Genomic DNA, 19,118 nt, shown 5'->3' with positions numbered 1-19,118 from the left:
ATGCGCGTGCCGCGGCCCTGGTCCCACTCGACCATGAAGCTCTGCCCTCCGTTGCTTCTTGCGGCAGCCCCGACGTTGAGTGCGCTGTCATGCTACCAAATAAACGCTCACTTACTATCCGATGCACAGACGTCCTGGCGACGGAAGTAACGCTCTGGCAATTTGGCGCCGGCGGCGTGGTCGGCACCGCGATTACGACCTATCCTCTAGTGCCTCTGGGGACGGCTCCCGGTGCAGCGGCGACAACATACCTCTACCAGGCTATCAACCAGGCCACTATCATCACGAAGTTGAGGGGGAATACGAAGACTACGGTCTCTACGACCACAGGTGAGCCGCTCTAGGAATGTTATACTCCAGCCGAATCCATTTCTAGCTCCACGCACTATTGTTGCGTCTGCGTCCGGCTGGATTGAGCATGTCCCGCCGAATCGGGATATCGCCTGTGCTTTCGTGGATGCGACACATGGGGAATGTTATGACCGAAAGGTAACAACAACAACGCTCATTGGCCAGGGAAAGCCCACTCCCCAGGTGTTCATCGTCTCGACGCCGCCAAGCGATGGTCAGTTGCCGTTTTACGCCCTAAAACGTGGAATTTTGAAGGGTCTTTAGCTCCTTCGGCAAACCGCACCTTGACATCGACCATCCCGAACCAAACCCCCACATCGTCTACCCCTGCGCTCCCACCACCGACTCACGGCAAAGCCCAGACGGCGAAAGTTATCGGGGGCGTCATCGGGGGTGTCCTACTGTTGACGGTTCTAATATGCGTCGCCTTGCTAGTTCGCCGTCGACTCTGCCGACAACGCAACCCCCATGTCGAACGCTCAACAAAACCTTGGCCATTCCTCATCGATGACCCCGCACATCCCCATGTGCTCCGCCCATCAGATGCCATCCCGTTAGATCTTCCCTCAGACCTGCCCTATAGCACTGACATCACGGCCCCGTCTCCCTCGCCCAAGACACGTAAACGCATGATGTATTTGACGTCGACGCAGCCGCGAGGCTCATCCGACTCCCCGGAAAGTGTAGCGCCGCCCATGTACTCGGAGAATGTTCCGCCTGAAAAAGCACCGTAGATTGTGTGTGAACAGAATAATGTACAACTTGTAGTCGGGCGATATAGTAGCCCCTGATAACAACAGTGTACGATACTGTCCCATATTATAATACAAGTTAGAGAAGTGTATACAAATCCCCGCGAAATAAACGAATGTATAGCGACCGTCTACTAGTCCGAAATACGTGCAAAAACACGCTACATGGTCGTCGCCTCTCCGAACTGGGTGCCAGATTTCTGACTTGGACTGTGGTATGACGGCGGGAGAGAGTCGTGTTCGAGAGACAATTGGTCCAGCAAGCCTAGCTCCATCTCCAGCCGACTCAACCGCAGCCGAAGGACCTCGTTCCGGCTTTCGATGTCCATTTGAGTCGATGGTGGATGAAGTACTGGTGTGACGGAGAATGAATCCATGGAAAGAATGCGCTCTGGAAGCTCAGGCTCCATTATAGTTATGTTGATTTCGTCGTCTTCAAGTTGAGTCACAATTTGGCTACTCGTTTGTGTTGTCGACTGAGATAGCCTCCTCGAGGTTTGAACGAGACTCGGGGTACTGGCGAAGGGATCTGTGAGGGCCTCGTTTGACGGGGACCCAATGTCGCTCAACAGAACGGCAGCAAATGACGAGCTGGGCGGAGAGCGCTGTAAAATCTGCTCGGCGCTACCAGCTGATGATAATGGTCGTTCTTGCACAAGTGCGGAGTCTCCCGTAACGCGATGTATGACGAACGTTCCTTTCTCAGGCCTGGCGATGTCCCGCACATTGGCGCACGATCGGTGTGCTCGCCTCAGACGACGGAATAGGATAAGAAGGATGCAGAACGAGATAAGCAATATGCCCGTGACGACGGATAATGCGATAACTGCGCGCTCTGCGGCTGGAAATCTATGCAGCAATGAGTTACTGAGGAACTACGAGGACGCACGCACAGTGTCTGTTGGACTTCTGGTAGAAAGGATGGTTGCGTCCGAGTCAAGGTCGTTGTTTCGACCCTCTTCGAACTAAACTCGTCGGATTGACCCATAGAAGTCGTCACTGTCTGGGTTACCGTGAGACCGCTCTGAGTGAATGTTGTCGTGACAGTCTGTATTTCGGCGACTTGGGTTCTTGTTCTGTTTCTCAGTTCACCACAGCAACAGGAATGAAAACTTCAAGACTCACAATACCACAGTCACTGTCCTGAGCTCGGTGACGGTACTAGTAGTAGCGGCTTGAACATCAGCGTTGCCCGGACAGACTGCACCGGCAATGCTTTTCTTGAAGGTGCCATCCTGCATATTATATTAGTGCGTCGTATACTTAAGTTGAGGGCACACAGAAGCGAACCGAAAGAAAGTAATCACATTCAGGCAGCCTTTGACCTGAATAGAAACAGGCCAGGGTCCCCCCCTCCACGTCAGTTTGCGAACCAAGCAGTTCACCAACAGTGCTGGGACAAGTAAATGCGACATTCCGAGTGGATAGGTCTCGGCGGAGCGGTGGCATGTTGCCGAAGGGAAGGAGAGTAGGATGTCAGGAAGTTCAAGATGACTCGGTTATATGGGTCGCCGTCAGTGTCTCGGACTTAACGGTCCTAATTCTGTCCATCGTCCCAACAAGATGATGATGGCGCGGTGAGATATCTGAGATGTCGGGATGGAGACCCTGCGGATGAGTGTTTGACTCACACAGGTAGTTCTATCGGATTGGCTGCCTCTGCGAGCCTGCAACCGGAATCTTCCCTCCAGAATAGGCCATGATACATTGCTTTCGTCGGGTGGCAAGTCAAAAGTTGTGCTGTTGAACACGTATGGGGAGCAGTGCTGCAAAGACCATCTAGCCGTTGCTGTACTCGATTCAGCTCGCAGGGGTCGTCGTCAGGCAAAAAACTGAGGCAAAGATGACAGTGAGAAGCAAAGAGAGTATCGGATCAATCCGTAGTGCCATGCCATATGACGTGGGGATGTCATAACGTGATTTTCACCTCTTCCTTTTACCCGTCGCGCAGCGCGCTGGTGGAGCATTCGTCGCCGTGGCGGTTATGCCGATTATGTGGATGACTCGGACCCGGGTTCTGACTGATGGTCTCCCGTCTGCCTCATCCTTCCTGCTGTCCACTGCCTCTGCCAAGGTCTCAGCTGGCACCTTTTCAGCAACCTGAGCTCATCTTCGGATCCTCCCCACATGTTTTGCACGAGAGGTGCCGTTTTGGCGTGGCCGAATGGCGTGCGCCAGCGCCAAGTGGCGTGGCGTGGCGTGGGAGTGGCTTTTGGCTGACGATCAAAGCCCACGCCAGCCATCAGGCGTGCACGCCATTTGGTCGGCTTGGCACGCCCGACCAAAATGGCGTGTGCCCAGCATCTCCAACGCCACCCAACGCCACCCTCCGCTCTTACTGACACAGAGGTCACGTTTCCGACCTCGCGGGCGTTGCACCCGGTTCCTCGCTGCCCGCCTCCACATCGACCACATAGCCGTTCACTCCAGCATTGGCAAGCTGCCCGTCCGCGACCGCCGCCGTCGCGCCCTGTGCCTCTGCGTCAACGACACGCTGACTGTGGAGGTTACGCGTGACCCCATCGACCACCCTCACCTCCGAGCCCCCGCCACCTGCTACCCGCCCGCGCCCGCTGCCTCCGTGCCCAAAGTCAAACTGCCACTGGAACACCCCAGCCAGCACTGACCGCCGAACCGGCGCATCCGGGCTTGTCTCGGGCTTCCCGACAGCGGGCTGGGCCGGGCTTCGGCCAGCGTGCACACCGAGTCACCGACATCCGCGCCGGGCGTGGCGCGGGTCCGAGCACAAAGTCAAACACCCCAGCCAGCACTGACTGCCGAGACATTGAGAATGGTTTAGGGCCCTAATTATAACAGTAGTTGCGGAGTGGCCAAGTCACACATGCTGGCCAGTAACATCTGTCACACATTCCTGATGCGCCGCCGCCGGGCGCGTTGAGGCCACTAATTCGCACCTTGTCATGTCACATAAGTTGCGAAGGCTTCCCAGACGCCATATGTCATCGGAGTATGGGCGAGGGAGGCATATGGTTGCCTCGCCGGTTGATGCCGGGAAGGCCGGAGCACACCGGTCGGCGACACCGGAATCGTAGTAAGCAGCTATATGGGAAATCGCTACAGCCACTGGGACGCACCGAGGAACACGCCGAACGGCGACGAACAACAGAGAGAACCCTTCGGAAGTGTCCCACGCCATCACACGCCACGCCACCACCATCAGTGGCGTGCACGCCGGCGTTTGGCGGGCGCACGCCATTCGGCCACGCCACTATGCAAGCTCTGTGTTTTGCACCCTCCTCACGGTCCTTGCGCTAATTGCATGTATTTAATCGTGCCTTTGTTCGATTAGGATGTCTGCTGACCCCCAATAGCAACCCATTCTCAGACGCGAGTCACAATTTGGCAATTTGGGGCTGGTCGTCTTGCGCCGGGCCGCTCCACCATTCTCCCCCTTGTGCCGCTGGGGACGCGTACGGCTCCCGATGGGTTTGCGACGACCTACCTCTATCAAGCCGTCAACCCAGGGGTTATAACAACAGCGGTGAATGGCATTCAGTCAAAGGAGACGGTGCCGGTCACTGGTATGTGCCAGTGCCCAAAATCCCTGAATATTAACTCACTTGAATAATGTTTTTGCGAAGATTCACGAACAATCGTTGTCTCCGCTTCGGGCTGGGTGGAGGATTCCGTCAATTTCGACAACGGATTCCATATCTCTTGTGGGCTCGTCGATGTAACATTTGGCGAGTGCTTCGACGGAACAGGCACAACAGCGACCTTGGCAAACAGTGGAAAGCCAACACCACAGGTGCTTGATATGGCCACAAGTGTGTTATTTTTGTATGTCAGGGATATGGTGATACTGACAATATTGGATAGCTACTAGTACAGCAAATGTACTATCTTCCATGAGCACGAACACACAAACTGCGACATTTGGGGTCCCTCCCACCCCCACAGCCCCCCGTTCGACGCCTGTTTTCCCACATCCCTCGAGAGTAGGTCGCATTGTCGGCGGAGTTATTGGCGGCCTGGTTGCTGTGGCAGTTCTAGTTGGGGTGCTCCTGTGGCGGCTAAGAAAATATCTCCCGGGGCAACAGCGGAAAGAAGGAGGCGACCTTGGCACAACCATAGTGCCATTTCCCAGCACTAATCCGAACCCACCTCCGATCACAGAGCTGTATCTAGACTATCCTCCCTCTGCTAGCTCAGACCTTCCCTACACCAGCTCAGGCAATGGAACGGTTGGGGATGGAAGCTTTGGCACCACAACTAGTAACTATACTGCCAGTGTCTGTCCTGCACGCTCACCAGGGGATCGCAAGCGTAACAATCATGGTCAAAGTGATTTTATGGCAGCCCCACCCAGGACTGGGAGGCGCTTTGGTTATGATGAGCCTCTGCCAGAGTACGAGCCACATCATGATATGTAGGGGTTACACTGGGGGCACAGGCTACGGCGTGCCGGAACACGCGGACTGGCCGCGTGGCCGGCCGCGTGGTTGGCTCCTACCTACCGCGTTCCTACCGCGGGCTCACTCTGTTGCAGTAAGATGAAAGAAAAATGACATCATAGCTCGAATTTTTCTCACGTCATGCCGACACAGCTTTCCTCTGCCTACGATGACAATCTTTTTTCAACCTGCCAAATGGCTCCAAACCTCACTCCGACATCTTCAAAATGCTCGACATGTGGCCTACTTCAGCATTCAATATCTAGTAAGCCTCATTTAAAGTCCTGAAAACACCTTAAAATGCTGGTGAAGGCAACGCGTCACCCGGCCGTTTGGCAAGAGGGATCACACATGTTCGGGAGGCCTTACGGTGCGTGGCCGAATTGCAATAGTAGACCGCTCACAAAGCCTGAAAGACCACTCAGAGTAGCACACGAACTTGACCCCGAAGGCTTCGTCGTTCCTCGCCAGAACGACGCTTGTCTCTGAAAACAGAGGGAGGGCCGCGCAGATCCAGGCGCCGGCTCGTTCCGCCTGAGATTCTCAGGAAATGGAAGGGAGCATTGCGCCGTCGTATTCTAAGACTTTCAGGCGGAACACGTCGGAACTAAGCCTGCTGGACGCGAATTTCGCGCAACAAATGTCAGCGAGCGCAGGGCTAGCCGCTGGCCCGTTTCCTTCAGGATTCGGAGGAATTTGAGCACCATGTTGGCGCTACCCGTGCTAATGGTTTCAGCCAGAACGACCGAGAACTGAGCCCGGCACTCACCGATCTCTGGGAGAACACGCCCTGGTCCCTAGTAGAGCGGCACCGAGCGCTAAACCGCGCCGAAACGATCAGCGTACGTTCCAAGAGCTTTCGCCGACATGGGCGACGCGCACCGGGGCCATTCCAAGCCGAAGCGACTCAGATTGAGCTACCCTAAGCTCTGCGCTGGCCCAACAACACCAGCACCATCTTTCCCTCCCCATCTTCAACGCTCGCCCCTCCACCACATCAGCAAAATTACATTTTCTTGGGCGGTCTTGGGAGCCTTGGGGCCATGCCATCCCAAGGCACCCAGACAGCCAGAATGAGTTTTGGGCCCAGAATTTATTCTGGGAGCATATTCGCCTCATAATCCCACTATGTGTTCTGAGCACAGAACAGGCAACTTCTGGGCACCCCCTAGCTATTTACTTATACCAATGCTCATTCATACGGATGACGACTAACAGATAGATTGACTGTATTTGTATTTACATACATCCAGAGTGTCCCGATTCATTCCCCAACCCACACCACTTCAACATCGCACCCGCCTTCCTATCTCCACCTCCCCATCTCCTACCAGACCATCTTCCGCCCCTCGAACGTCTCCCTCGAACGCCTCTGTGTATCTTCCCCGCCCTGTTGGCACACATATCCCGCCCGTCAAGGCCCGCAATGGTGCTGGCCCGCTCCTCCATGTCTGGAGCGAGGAGACCCAGGGCAGCGTCGTGCACATCTCGCGCCAGCCCCAGGCGCCTCCGCTGTCCATCGCCCTCTGCCGCCTCCACATCATGTGTCATCCCCACTCTGTTCGCTACCCCATCTCGCTTTGCACGCTTGAGTCCCGAGTCTTCGGAAGCTTGATGAGTTGCGCAGGCTGGAGGGAAGCTTGAGGGGCTTGACGAAAGCCTTGACCACTTGACAGCATTGACTTCACTACTTGCGGCGCTTGCGAATACTTGCGGCAGGGTAGTTTGGGTCTTGGGTGATTGAGGGATCGTTGTTTGAGCTGGCAGAGGTAACATTGGGGGCAGATGAGGACAGGGATGGAGAGTGGTCGCAGGGGACATGGGGGGAAAAGGAAGGAAGGACGGCGGGTGGTGCACCGCATTTGGTATCATTGACATCAATCAAGCACGCCATATCACATGTGATCACCGGCCCGACAACTTCCGACTCACAAGCGATCAAGTTAACTTCAGAAATATTTATTATGAGTGTCTTCAGACACAAATGGAGCCTGCAAGCCATGTTGGATGAGAATTTGGCATTGAAACAAGCTACAGTCACCTTTCAGCAAAATTATGGGAAAATATTCCAGAACACCCAAGACATCCATGTCACCCAGTCTCCCCCAGAGCTCCCCAGGGCGCCCAACAGAATGTAGTTTTGCTGATGCACGCATTAGTATCAGACCTACCTGACCGGTCACCCATTTCGCGCGCCTCGGCGTGGCCAAGCCGTGCAGTCTGTGGGGCTGCGAAACGGGGGCCACCTGCGGTCCGTTGACCAAACCGCACTTCAGCGGGCATCAACGGGAACGGGTACAGGCCACCCCGGATTTATCCGCGGGTGGTGATCATCTCGCGGTTGGTGCGTATCCGCTGGGGTATACACCAACGAAATACCCCGGGCTTGTGGTGCAGATGCAAGTTGCCTGTTGCGGCGGCGCCGGCGGCCAGGATCAAATTTGGCTGGAGGGTGCGGAATCCCTAGGAGAGTTTCAGGCACGACTCAGCCCAGCAGCCCCGGGCTCGCCAACACATACCCTGGCAGCGTCCCTTGCGCGAGCGCAGAGGCAACGCCTGGCCCATTTCCCTTGAAAGTTTCAGGGATTGGACCCCGCTCCCACTAGTACTGGTAGGAATTTCAGGCCGGGCAACCAAGAAATGGGCGCGGCGCTCACCGATCCTGTGGAGAACGCCACCAACACATCCTCTGAGAATGTCCCGACGTGGCCGGAGCAGGCCGAGGCCAATCCGGGCCCAAACGGCGAGGTTTTGCGCAAACTGGTGCTCTTGCGCTGTTAGGATGACCGCCAAGGGCACTCGATCGCGTCGTGGAGGGTGGCGCAGTGGCGTGGGTGAGTACTCCATGCCTGAAAACACCTGCGCTCACCACCGGGAGAAGATGGGATGTTGTGGGACGGCGGCGGTGTCTCGCTCGAGCTATGCATTAAAGTTAGGCGCGCATATAGGCTTTACCCCGGTGTGCACTCTCGCGAAGAAGAACACGCAGCAGATGGGCTGGAACGCCGCAAGCCGCCAAAAACCAAGGTCGGGCCACGCAGGGCCAGCGACTGACCCGTTCCGCCTGAGAACTTCAGGACATGTGACCACACTATTCCCATCGAATATTCGCAGGTGAGACGCGGCCACTGCCGAGCCTGGCACACGCAGCCCGCCGCCAACGTCCGGGACGCGCCGAACACGCTGGGACAAGTCCCTCGCCCCTTCCTCGACTGGCCGGACGTGGCCGAGGGCCTTTCCGGGGCGAAACAGGCGGTTTCTTACACACTCGGCAGGTTGCTGGGGAGCGTCATCCAGCTGGTCGATCGCCGCCAAAGTCCAGTATATTGCCGAGGACGCTAGATTGTGCACTTCTCGTGTGAGTAGGAACACTTTGATTTGTCCACCACTTTCCTAATTAACACCGCTTACTAGGTCATAACCATCACTCGAGCCTCAAATTCATCCAAACCAACCTTGCTGAAGTGTAGACGAAGGAACGAAGGACGATTGGATCAGTAGTGTGGGGTTGACTGGTGCCCGGTCTGGTATAAAGAATTCCCTCCTGCTAAATCTCACCCTGGAACTTGAACTGGGGAGACGGTAGAAAGGGCAAAATGGCAGTAGAGGATGGATGGATGTTAAGTACAGGGGTTGTATTGAACTCTAATTGGAGTGGGCAATGCCCTGGTCTGTTTGCTGTGAGACAACCGAATCTTGAGGGTTGCGGGACACTGTGCTGCATGCGAAGCGCTGTGGTGGATTTCGGGCTCATCGGGTGACATGCTGATGACAACGTGCACTAAATGCGGTATCAGTTTCTTTCATGACTAAACATAATTGACAGTACCTACTCTTTGTAGCAACGCCAGAGGTCAGAGGCAAGAACGCGGGGTCAGAGGTCAGCCCGGAGTCAGTCACGCGGCCGCGCCGCGTGTTCCGGCACGCCGTGGGCTGTGCCCCCAGTGTTACTAGATTGGTACAGCGCAACTGAATAGCACTACCTCTAATATGGCCCTGTCAGTGAATAAAGTCAGGTGTATAGGGTTTTTTTTTAAAAAAAAGATCACTTGTAATTAGAATATTAACATTTTTAAAAAACATCAGTGATTTACAAGTCTTCCCCTCATTTTAATAAAATCCACGCTGTCAAACTCTGTATCTTTCTTGGCACCTTGCATCAACAATTTTTTTCATCTTTTTTAGCCTTTCCCCTACTCAGTATTTTCCCCATACTTAAGGAATTTTCCACACATCAGGTCTGGGGCCTTATAGCTACCACACTGCCCACCCTGACAAGGCTTTTCAACCTTTTAAACCTTTTTTTGATCTCTCATTTCCCTATGTAAAACCCGCCTTTTGGCAGGGACATAAATTAGAGGCATTTTTTAAAAACATTAACACTGGTAATGAGAAGGCTTTTTTAAAAAAAAACCCGTGTACAGGTGATAAAGTGGGCAAAGCAAGTCCACTGCTTCTGAGTAAAGGTGAATGAATGCTTCCAGAGATGTGACTGTTCCAAGTCCCATCCCAGTCAATAAAACTAATTTTGTCAGAAGTGAACTAAGGCATCAATATATATAGTATAATATAGATGTGTATAACAAACCCTTAAATGTCACATACCAGTGTCACATCTTGTTGTCAGAGTAAACCTGACAATTGGTTAGAGGTAATAGGCAGGACACATATCATGGTTGCTAATACAAGATTATCATCAAGTTACTATACCTTAGTATCGTCACAAAATTCACTATCATCACAGAATGTCACACTGACCTTGTGCGATAATACAAGAAATAACTTAAAGCCTGGGGTCTCAAAGATATTGCAGTTTTATAGCCCCCTTTATTGTAGTATAGGGCTTTTTACATGCAGGTGACCATTCTAATCAGAATCACACCAGAAAAAGCAAAATATCAGCTCGAACAGAAACTGTAATTGATTTTAGACCAATCTGAAGTAGAATTAGGCCGACTTAAATGCAAAGTTTTAATTGAGCAGAAACCTACTCAGAATTTGGACAAACATGTACAAAAATCAGCTCCAACAAAACCCCTTCTTTCTTCTAACCCAAAACGGCCACGGAAACTACGCCTATCAACACTAGTTTCCGCGGTATTGAAAGTGGCAATTTATAGCTCACTGATTCTTGTACAGAAACAAAGGGTTTCTGTCACTGGGCTGATTTGGAAATTTACTCCTTTGGAAAGTTATAAGATAAAGGCAAGAGTAAATTTTTCTAACTATTTTTATGTAATAAAATGGCTATATAAATGATAGCTTTTAACACAAAGAAAATCTGTGGACAAAGCTGTCCTTTTTCCACCAGAAAAACGGGAAGTAAAACTGTCTGATAAATGCCACATTTATTCACTAATTTGAGTTGTGATTTTGACAAAGGAAAAAACTAGGTATAACACACGGGAAATTCAAAAATTTCTTTTCCCTTTTAAACATGTATTGAATGTACATATTTAGATACATGTTTCCTCAACCAAGAAATATGATATATTAATTATTTCATAAATGACTCTTCTTTATCAAGCTTTCTGTAAGAACAAAAAGAATGTCTTTCACAGGGATGGAAAAGTTATTGAAAAGCTAACCTTTCCATATGGCTTTGAATACCCCTTTCTGTGTACTATAAAGAATATATTTTCCCTCATTTCAAAAATATGTGGTTTATATTCCTCTTTATTTGTGGTATAAAAGATGATATTTCTGCCATTTTTAGAAAGGTCTTCTTTATATGCACCTTTGTTAGCAGATAGAAAGAACATCTTTCAAGACAAAGAGAAAGGTGTGCCTTTTGATCACATGAAAGATGCTCTTTGTTCTTGTATGAAAGGGGAAACAAATGATGTCCTTTCTGCCAAAGATATAAAGATGTTATTTTCATTGACATGAAAACATGAATATAAATAGCTTCTTTGTGAAAAAAATAAAAACATTTCCTTTCTGCGACAAAGAAATAGGTATACAAATCTGTATTGAAAAGATGAACTTTCAATTGACATTTCAGTTTTTCCTGAAACAGGTCCTTTCCATACAAGGGAAATATCTTTGAAAAGCAACTATTTATGCTAATTCAGATATATGATCTTTCTTCCCTATAGAAAGAAGAATTAAAATGTTTACATTAAATTCATCTTTTAATGGGAAAAGAAAGTTTTGAATTTTCCCTGTGTAAATCTTAGATATATCTGAGCATTGATCTCCAGGAAAAACCTGAGATTTTCCTGACAGATAAAGCAACAGATAAACTTGGCTTTGTCTTTTGAATGGCAATTTTTTCTGTGGCTTTATCCAGTAGGAAAACCCCACATTTTTCTTACAGATGAATGTCTGGATTTATCCAAAATTTATCTCTAGTTTTTTCCTTTGTGGAAATGTCAGGTTAAATTGGTGTATAAATATGGTATTTATCTATAAGTTTTACCATGGGTTTGTGTGCTGGAAATATGTCAGTGTTATTCCTGGATTTTCCTTGTAGCAAAAACTATCATTTATACAGGGGTTTTATCATACAAAAAAATCCACAGATAAATTTGGAATTTATTCATCCGTTTATCCTGTACCTTTCCCAAAGGGGGGAATTCCTACATCAGCCCAGTGTGTGCAAGAATCAGTGAGCTAGAAACAAAGCACTTTAACAATGCTGAAACGCGGACAGAAACATTGAGTTTCTGTGTCCATTTCAGTCCTCCACAAACAAAGGGATTCCTTAAGCACCGGTCCGGGTCTGGGTTTGGGAAGGCTGACCCTGACCCTGACAAACCCTGACCCTTCCGGGTATGGGTCCAGCCAGGTCCAGGTTGATCCACAGGTTGGAGATATGGAAGCAGAAGATGTGTTTGGGACAATAATTTGGATATAATATATATGTTTCGCAATATGATATGGTGTTAGGTATAGTATCTGTAGGCTTGAAGTGTTGCGGCTCTATCCTTGCTATAAGTGCCATGCCCCTTTGGACTTCCCATGCCATTCACCAACTGCCCAGTCTCACAAGGCCTCGGCTCCTACTTAGGCTATCGCTATGAAACTTCACAGCCCTCCGAGACTGCTGTCCACAGCCCTCACCCGAGTTTAAGCCTCTGCCTTCCACTCCAGGTCGAGGGAAAACTGGACGATATCGGGCTGGACTTCAACTCCCGGACGCACCAAAAGGCAGTGCCAAAACGGCATTTGCTATGTCGGTCGTCCCATGCTCAATAAGCCAAGCACTACGAGGACCCAATGCCCCATACTGGGAAGCTGCTTTTGGAAAATAAAAATTGGGACACTCGAGGCACATCAGACCTTCACGGTCATTCCCCGGACTGAGGCTGGCGACGAGCCAATTCTACCGCTCATGTGGGTTATGCAACACCGACACGACGACATTGGCGACATCCAAATTTTACATCGAACAACCCAAAGGCATGGATTCACAAAAGATGCCTCGTCGTTCCTATATCTGGAAACTACACAAAGCTCTCAACCTCAACGCTCTTCTCCAGCTAAAGGAGCAACTCCATGCCAAATTCCCACTCAAGGTCAATGGCAAAGCGACTCTCTATCTGGGTACGACTATCCAACAGGATCACGCCGCCGGTACCATCTCACTTGGGCAAGCGGCATACATTCACAACGATGTCGCTCTCGCTGGCCAACAGACAGCCAAAGCGGCACCAAATCCGATGGCGCCGCGTTTGGGAAAACGGAATGAGGGGGAGTGTTAACTATATTTATTCTACATACTTTGCTTTCTTACCTTTCATTCCGCTACCTACCGCACTCGATAATAGTCATTACTCATCACACTTATGTCAGCTCATCTTTTCTCTTAGAGCTGACACAATATTCTAACATTATTTTTGAAGGGGTCCATCTTATGATGTAGCATCAGTTAATTTACCTACAAGCCCATCTAGAGCAGTATTACAAGTGAGGAAATGATATCTTCCCTCAACTGAACCTCATTAACTCAAGTATGCTATCACAAAATTGTTGATCATTTTTATGTTCCATTTTCAAACCTTAATAAATGTTTTCTTATCATTTACATTAAACATTTAGTTTACCGCAAATGAGAAACTAGATAATGGGAGCCCATCTGTAGGTTGGCAATGTTCTTTACATGAAGTGTGTTCTGTAGCATTAAAGAGCGGGGCACCCGCCATGGACCGGCGGAGGGCGGGCCTCACAGTTGCGCTTGGCTGGTGTCGCAGATAGTGATGTCTGATCGGGGGAGAGGAGAAGCGCAACGCGAGGATGGCAGGTGCGCGTGGAGCCCGGGTGCGTGCCTCGGGTCGGCTCGCGAAGCGATCGGGTGTCGCGGGCGGGTCGCGGGTCGCGTCGGGATATCGCGCTGTTCCCCGGTTCGGGCGCGCTGCACGGAGGGAGTACTATAGCTAGCCAGCTGGTCTGGTCGACGCGGGGCTCGCATCGTCGTTCGTCGCCCGACCGACGTCGAAACGCCCGCTAGTTCTGAAACGGATGGCCAAAGTTTATGGTTTACCCGACGCGCGGGATCAGTGCAGCGCTGATTGTGATCCGGGCGGAATTGAGTCAGTTACGCGAGCGTGGGAGCCCCGCAGGCGTTCTTCGCACTGTCCGTCAGCAGTGGAGTGGGTATTCATTTTCTTTCTTTCTTTCTCCCTCGACGCTTTGCGCTTTGCCCTTCGCCCCTCGCTCTCGACGAGCCGTTTTCCCCTCTTCGCTCCTCGCTGCCCTTTTTATCTTTTGTCACGACACTCCTTCTTTTGCTTTTCATCCACGACACGACCATGCAAGCACGGACGCCGCACTACCTCCCCCACAGCGCGTACCAAACACACGCGGCGACCAAAGCGGACAGCAGCGCGCCGCTCTCCCCCGCGAGCGAGTTCTCGGCGCGCCTCGAGACGGCCAGCGTCGTTGCCGACCACGGCCATGACGCGACGACGAAGCGGGCAGCGCGGATATTCGTGCCGGTCGCGTCGCTCCAGCCACCCCCGCCGTCGAACACGGCAGCTGGCAGACCGCAGCTTTTCCTCCTCCGCCAGCCGGTCTCCCCCGGATCGCCCCGCCCGTCCTCTTCCCCGTCCCCGTCTCCCTCGGGCCGCTCCTTCCCGTCCACACCCTCCACGCCAATGACGCCGCTGACCCCGCTGACGCCCGCCCCGGTGCCGGACCCGCGCAGGAAGATGGCGAAACTGACGCGCACGCTCGGGCGCCCCCCGCCCGCCGAGCTCGTTTTCGCGGCCGAGCACGAGCGCCTCATGCCGTCGAAGCACGTCGTCCCCGCGATCCTCGGCGCACTCGGGCCTGCGCCGCCCCGGATCCCGCGCCGACAACGCCAGCGGCAACACCCGGGCCCCGCGCCGTCCGTCTCGTCCGCGTCCGATTACTCCGCCGCATCCTCCGCGTCGCACCTCAGCCTGCACCGCACGCACTCCGCGTTCTCCTTCGACTCGGCCGCCACCGGGCACTCGGCCCCCTCCGCCCCAGGCCTCCGGCCCGCATCCCCGGCGCCGCCGCAGTGGCACATCGACGACGCGCCCGCGCACCCGAGCACGACCTCCGGCGCCACCCGGCACGCGCGCTACCTCTCGCGCGAGATCGCGTTCAGCGCGCCGAGCTCGCGCGCCGCCAGCCCCGCGTCCGGCCCGGACTCCGATGACGAGAGCCCCGCCGAGGACGGGCTGCGGCGGCACGAGGCGCGCGAGGGCTGGAGCGGCGAGTGGCGCGGCGCGGCGGGCATGCACGACGTCGTCGCGCGCCTCCGCGAGCTGCGCTGATTTGTATGATTTCATTGCCATTGTTGCTATGAACTGAATCCTTGTTATCCGGACCCCTCTCGCAAAATTATTGTTATTAAGTATATTAGCATAGTTGTTTTATTTAGCTTGCCAGGCACTATTGTGCCTTTTTCAAGAGAGAAAAAGTATATCTGAGCATCGAGACTCTGCCCTGAGCATATACAGCTCTTGTCAAGTGGCAGAGGGCAGCTATCTTGCAAAAACACACAGTTGCGCAATACTCAATTGACTCAGCCAGTGTAAGTCTTTCAAACTTTTTCTCAATAATGGAAAAAAAAATGCGCATTGTCAGGCTATATCAGCACGCCAGCATCCTGTGTTGAACAGATGCAGCTGGCCACACACCATCAAGGAGTTTGGATGTCCACTGATATGCTCATTACTCAAGAGCCAGACCAACAGTAAAGGGGAGACCCAGCAGAGCAACGGCCCAGTGGAGGCTCCGCTGCACACCTAAAACCTATAACATATCAAGCTCGCACCCCCAGCCCCGCTTATCGGGACTGCTCTTGTTATGATCTACTTATATTACCATAATTGGCTATTTGGCATGCCACCTCTTGAGCCAACTTTGTGTCTTTTAAAGAATAGATCTGCCAGTGGCCCAGTGAATACCTCTTTCCAGAAATACACAGGTGTGCGTATGCTGTAGACAAGAAGACTGGTTCAAGTTTAGTAAGAGTCCAAGATCCAACTCACAGATATAGGGTCGGAATGTCGTGCTTGTGGGATAGTTGTGTATAATGAGATAAGTAATAGTGGATGATTATGAAACATTATATCAAATTGTGGATAGGTTCCCTGTAGTGCTGGCCTATTATGATGTTATCATGCTCAAAGCCTAACAACAATATAATAATATCATCCTCCACGGCATAATATATCTATAATATAATATAATAATGATAATGTGAAATATTATATTATAATTCTATTGTGATATGCTCCACAAACTTCTGGCATTTTCAACCTTAGTTTTCAGTATATCATGCAGTAGCAATATTATGCAATACTCTGGAATAGTAGCTCACTCAAATTGCTCTGTTAGATTGTGTTTGGAGGAGGCTTTTCAGTCACATATCTGCAGTGAATTGTCATAATAATAATAATAATAATAATAATAATATGGCATAATGATCAGATGTAATATAATATTCAAGGCCAGCACTAGTTACCTGGCGGATTCCCTGATGTGTTTTGGTCTAGGCTTAAGATAAGTGTTGTCTAAGACAAGAAATACTTGTGAGAAGCTCAGCTAGCTACTTTATCTACTCGTGCTATTAGTCTACATGACATGTAGGAGACTGGATAGTGGATGCATACCTCGTTCAAATCGAGGCGGGGCAGCCACCTCGCAACATGAGCAGATTCTTTTGTTCTCCTGTCGGGCGCTGAGGCGTAAGAATGCACTGGAGTGGCAAACACTCCCTTAGACTTTTTATCTTTTGTTGTGAAAATAAATGACTGGTTTTACTGTATTCCATTTGCTCGGTGTGACAAATGGCGTGATAGCAATCTTTGATCCATCTGACATCAGCCCGTTGTTTTCTCCTTCTGCCGTCATGCCTCAAACCGCGCTGCCCACCCTTCCTCACCATATCCCCTGGTGGACCCGCGATGCTTGACTCATTTCCTTTGCTGTTAGCTTGTCGGCTTCCCCCCTCAGTTGACCTCGAAGGAGTTGAGATAGGAGGAAGTCCGGTGTGTGACTGTGCCCTTATACTATAAACCCTGCGCCCTTCTAAGCACATCATTTGAAAGATTAGGACTCAAGGCTTGACTGCCTCTCTCACACATCTCAAATTATAGTTACTATTTCTTTGCAAGCAAGATGTTGTTGCGCACCTGCGCGCTTTGCGCTCATTTGTACGACTGTAAGGGCAACCCCGGAGGCCTGAGATCAAGGTCCTAGCAGGGGAGGATCCAAAGCATGAACATTGGTAAGCGAATACAAATGAAGCTGACCTAGCAGGGGAGGATCCAAAGAGAAGAAACTCTAAGGGTCCGCCTGCTAGGTAGCTGACTATATACTGCTTGTCCGTAGCTGCCGCTGTCGGGCGCAGAAGGCTTGGGCGGCATCGCAGGCGAGGTCCCAGGGCGACCGTCGGGAGGGCGTTGACGGATCGGTGATTGTGCGGGCGAGATGGAGGGCCGGACCAGAGTCGGAACCGGAGTCGGACCGGAATTGGGCGCGTCTCCGGGCCGAAAGGGAGGTTCCCCTGACATCACCCCCCCCTTTGAATGCGGCGTCCCGACGCATAGACCGGAACGGAATCGAGTCGAAGGTCGCGGAGGCGATGTGTCGTGGCTGCCAGGGTACTTACGATAGAACTCCGCAATTTTCTCCGGGGCGAAGACACGGTCGAAGCGGACCCATTGGTCGTGCGATGCGTCGTAGCCTTTCCATCTGACGAAGTAGCTCAGCCGTTTATACCTCACCCTTGCGTCCAGGATTTCCTCTACTTCCCACTCCGGGACTCCGTCCTCGAGGTCCGGAGGGGGCTGGTCGTAGCCGGGGCGTCCGTCGAAGGGGTCGTCCTGGGCGAGCTCGAGCTTGACGACGGGGAAGACCGGGTGGAGCTTTGAGTAGCGCGGAGGGAGGTCGAGCTTGTAGGCACCTTTGCTGATCTCCGCGACTATCTTGAACGGTCCGAGGCGGTGATGGGAGAACTTTTCCGAGGGGCAAGTCGTCCTGATGTCAGAGGCATCCAGCCAAACACGGTCGCCAACCTTAAACTCCGGAGACGGAGTCCGTCTCCGGTCGTAGTAGCGCTTGTACTCCTCTTTGGCCTTAGTGAGCGCGGCCTTGGCTTCAGCAACACCAGTGGCGATCCGGTCGCGGAACTCGTTCACTGACTCCATGGCGGAACGGACTCCGGGTTCGAAGCCCATGCGCGGGAGCCGTCCCATGTCCGTCATGAAGGGGACCTGCTGCGTGGAGGAGTGAACATGGTTGTTGTAGGCGAACTCCGCGGCCGGAATCAGCTCATCCCAGTCGTCCTGCTGGTAGTTGGTGAAGATCTGCAGGTACTGCTCCAGCTCCTGGTTGATGCGCTCTGTCTGACCGTCTGTCTGCGGGTGGTACGCGGTGGATGTGGCGGGCTTGATGCCGATTAGACGCCAAAGTTCTCGGGTGAAGTCCGCGATGAACTGCGAGCCGCGGTCGGAGACGTACTTCTCCGGAGTCCCGTGGTGCCGCCAGACATTCCGGTAGTAGAGGCGGGCTGCCCCTACTGCATCGACCGTCGTATGACACTCTGAGAAGTGGGCGCGCTTTCCGAGGGTGTCAACGACGACCATGATCGTGTCGTACCCATGGGCTTCGGGAAGCTCTACAATGAAGTCGACGGAGACGGTATGCCAGCGTTCCGGGGGCGTTTCCGTGGGGTGCAGCTCTCCGTGGGGCAATCTCCGGAGTGCCTTGGTGCGACAGCACAAGTCACAGGTCGCAACATACCGGCCGATATGGCGAGACATCTGAGGCCACCAGTAGTTCCGGGAGACCAACTCCAAGGTCTTGAAACGACCTGCGTGTCCGGCGACTCGGGTGTCATGGCAGAGCTCGATGATGCGTCTCCGGAGGTCCTTGTCCTTTGGTACAACGATCTTTCCTCGGAAATGGAGAAGACCGCCGGAGACGGCCCACTCGTCAGACGTGAGGAGCGGGGGCCTCGAGCTTGACCTTGAACCTTAAGAAGTTGCCGGGCCGCTAGTGCGACAGGCTCCTCTAGGTCTGGCTCACCGGAGAGGGCATCACGGATGTCACGGAGGAGTTCAGAGCCGGGACCGGAAACGGAAACGCCCTCGAGTGCGCGGACGTGGAAGAGTTCAGG

General features: G+C 52.3%; 3 protein-coding genes across 3 annotated transcripts; 2 read left to right on the top strand and 1 right to left on the bottom strand.

The window, feature by feature from the left end:
• Window positions 1-1,085, top strand: MIND_00402900 (uncharacterized protein; the record flags this gene model as incomplete). The annotated part of the gene is made up of 5 exons (XM_037360854.1): window positions 1-79; window positions 130-330; window positions 377-489; window positions 535-565; window positions 616-1,085. 5 exons carry the CDS (start codon window positions 1-3, stop codon window positions 1,083-1,085), a joined length of 894 nt encoding a protein of 297 aa, XP_037223739.1.
• A 179-nt stretch (window positions 1,086-1,264) lies between these two features.
• MIND_00402800 (uncharacterized protein) lies at window positions 1,265-2,552 on the bottom strand (the record flags this gene model as incomplete). The annotated part of the gene is made up of 4 exons (XM_037360853.1): window positions 1,265-1,952; window positions 1,997-2,173; window positions 2,229-2,338; window positions 2,394-2,552. The coding sequence occupies 4 exons, from the start codon at window positions 2,550-2,552 to the stop codon at window positions 1,265-1,267; spliced, it is 1,134 nt and encodes a 377-aa protein (XP_037223738.1).
• An 11,719-nt stretch (window positions 2,553-14,271) lies between these two features.
• Window positions 14,272-15,264, top strand: MIND_00402700 (uncharacterized protein; the record flags this gene model as incomplete). The annotated part of the gene is made up of 1 exon (XM_037360852.1): window positions 14,272-15,264. The coding sequence occupies one exon, from the start codon at window positions 14,272-14,274 to the stop codon at window positions 15,262-15,264; it is 993 nt and encodes a 330-aa protein (XP_037223737.1).
• Between the last annotated feature and the right edge of the window lie 3,854 nt (window positions 15,265-19,118).

Source organism: Mycena indigotica (genome assembly GCF_014461135.1).
Source record: "Mycena indigotica strain 171206Taipei chromosome Unknown Mind.scaff0003, whole genome shotgun sequence".
In the NCBI taxonomy this organism is placed as follows: domain Eukaryota; kingdom Fungi; phylum Basidiomycota; class Agaricomycetes; order Agaricales; family Mycenaceae; genus Mycena; species Mycena indigotica.
Note: the sequence above shows the minus strand (reverse complement) of the source record. Positions and strands in the feature narration are given on the sequence as shown.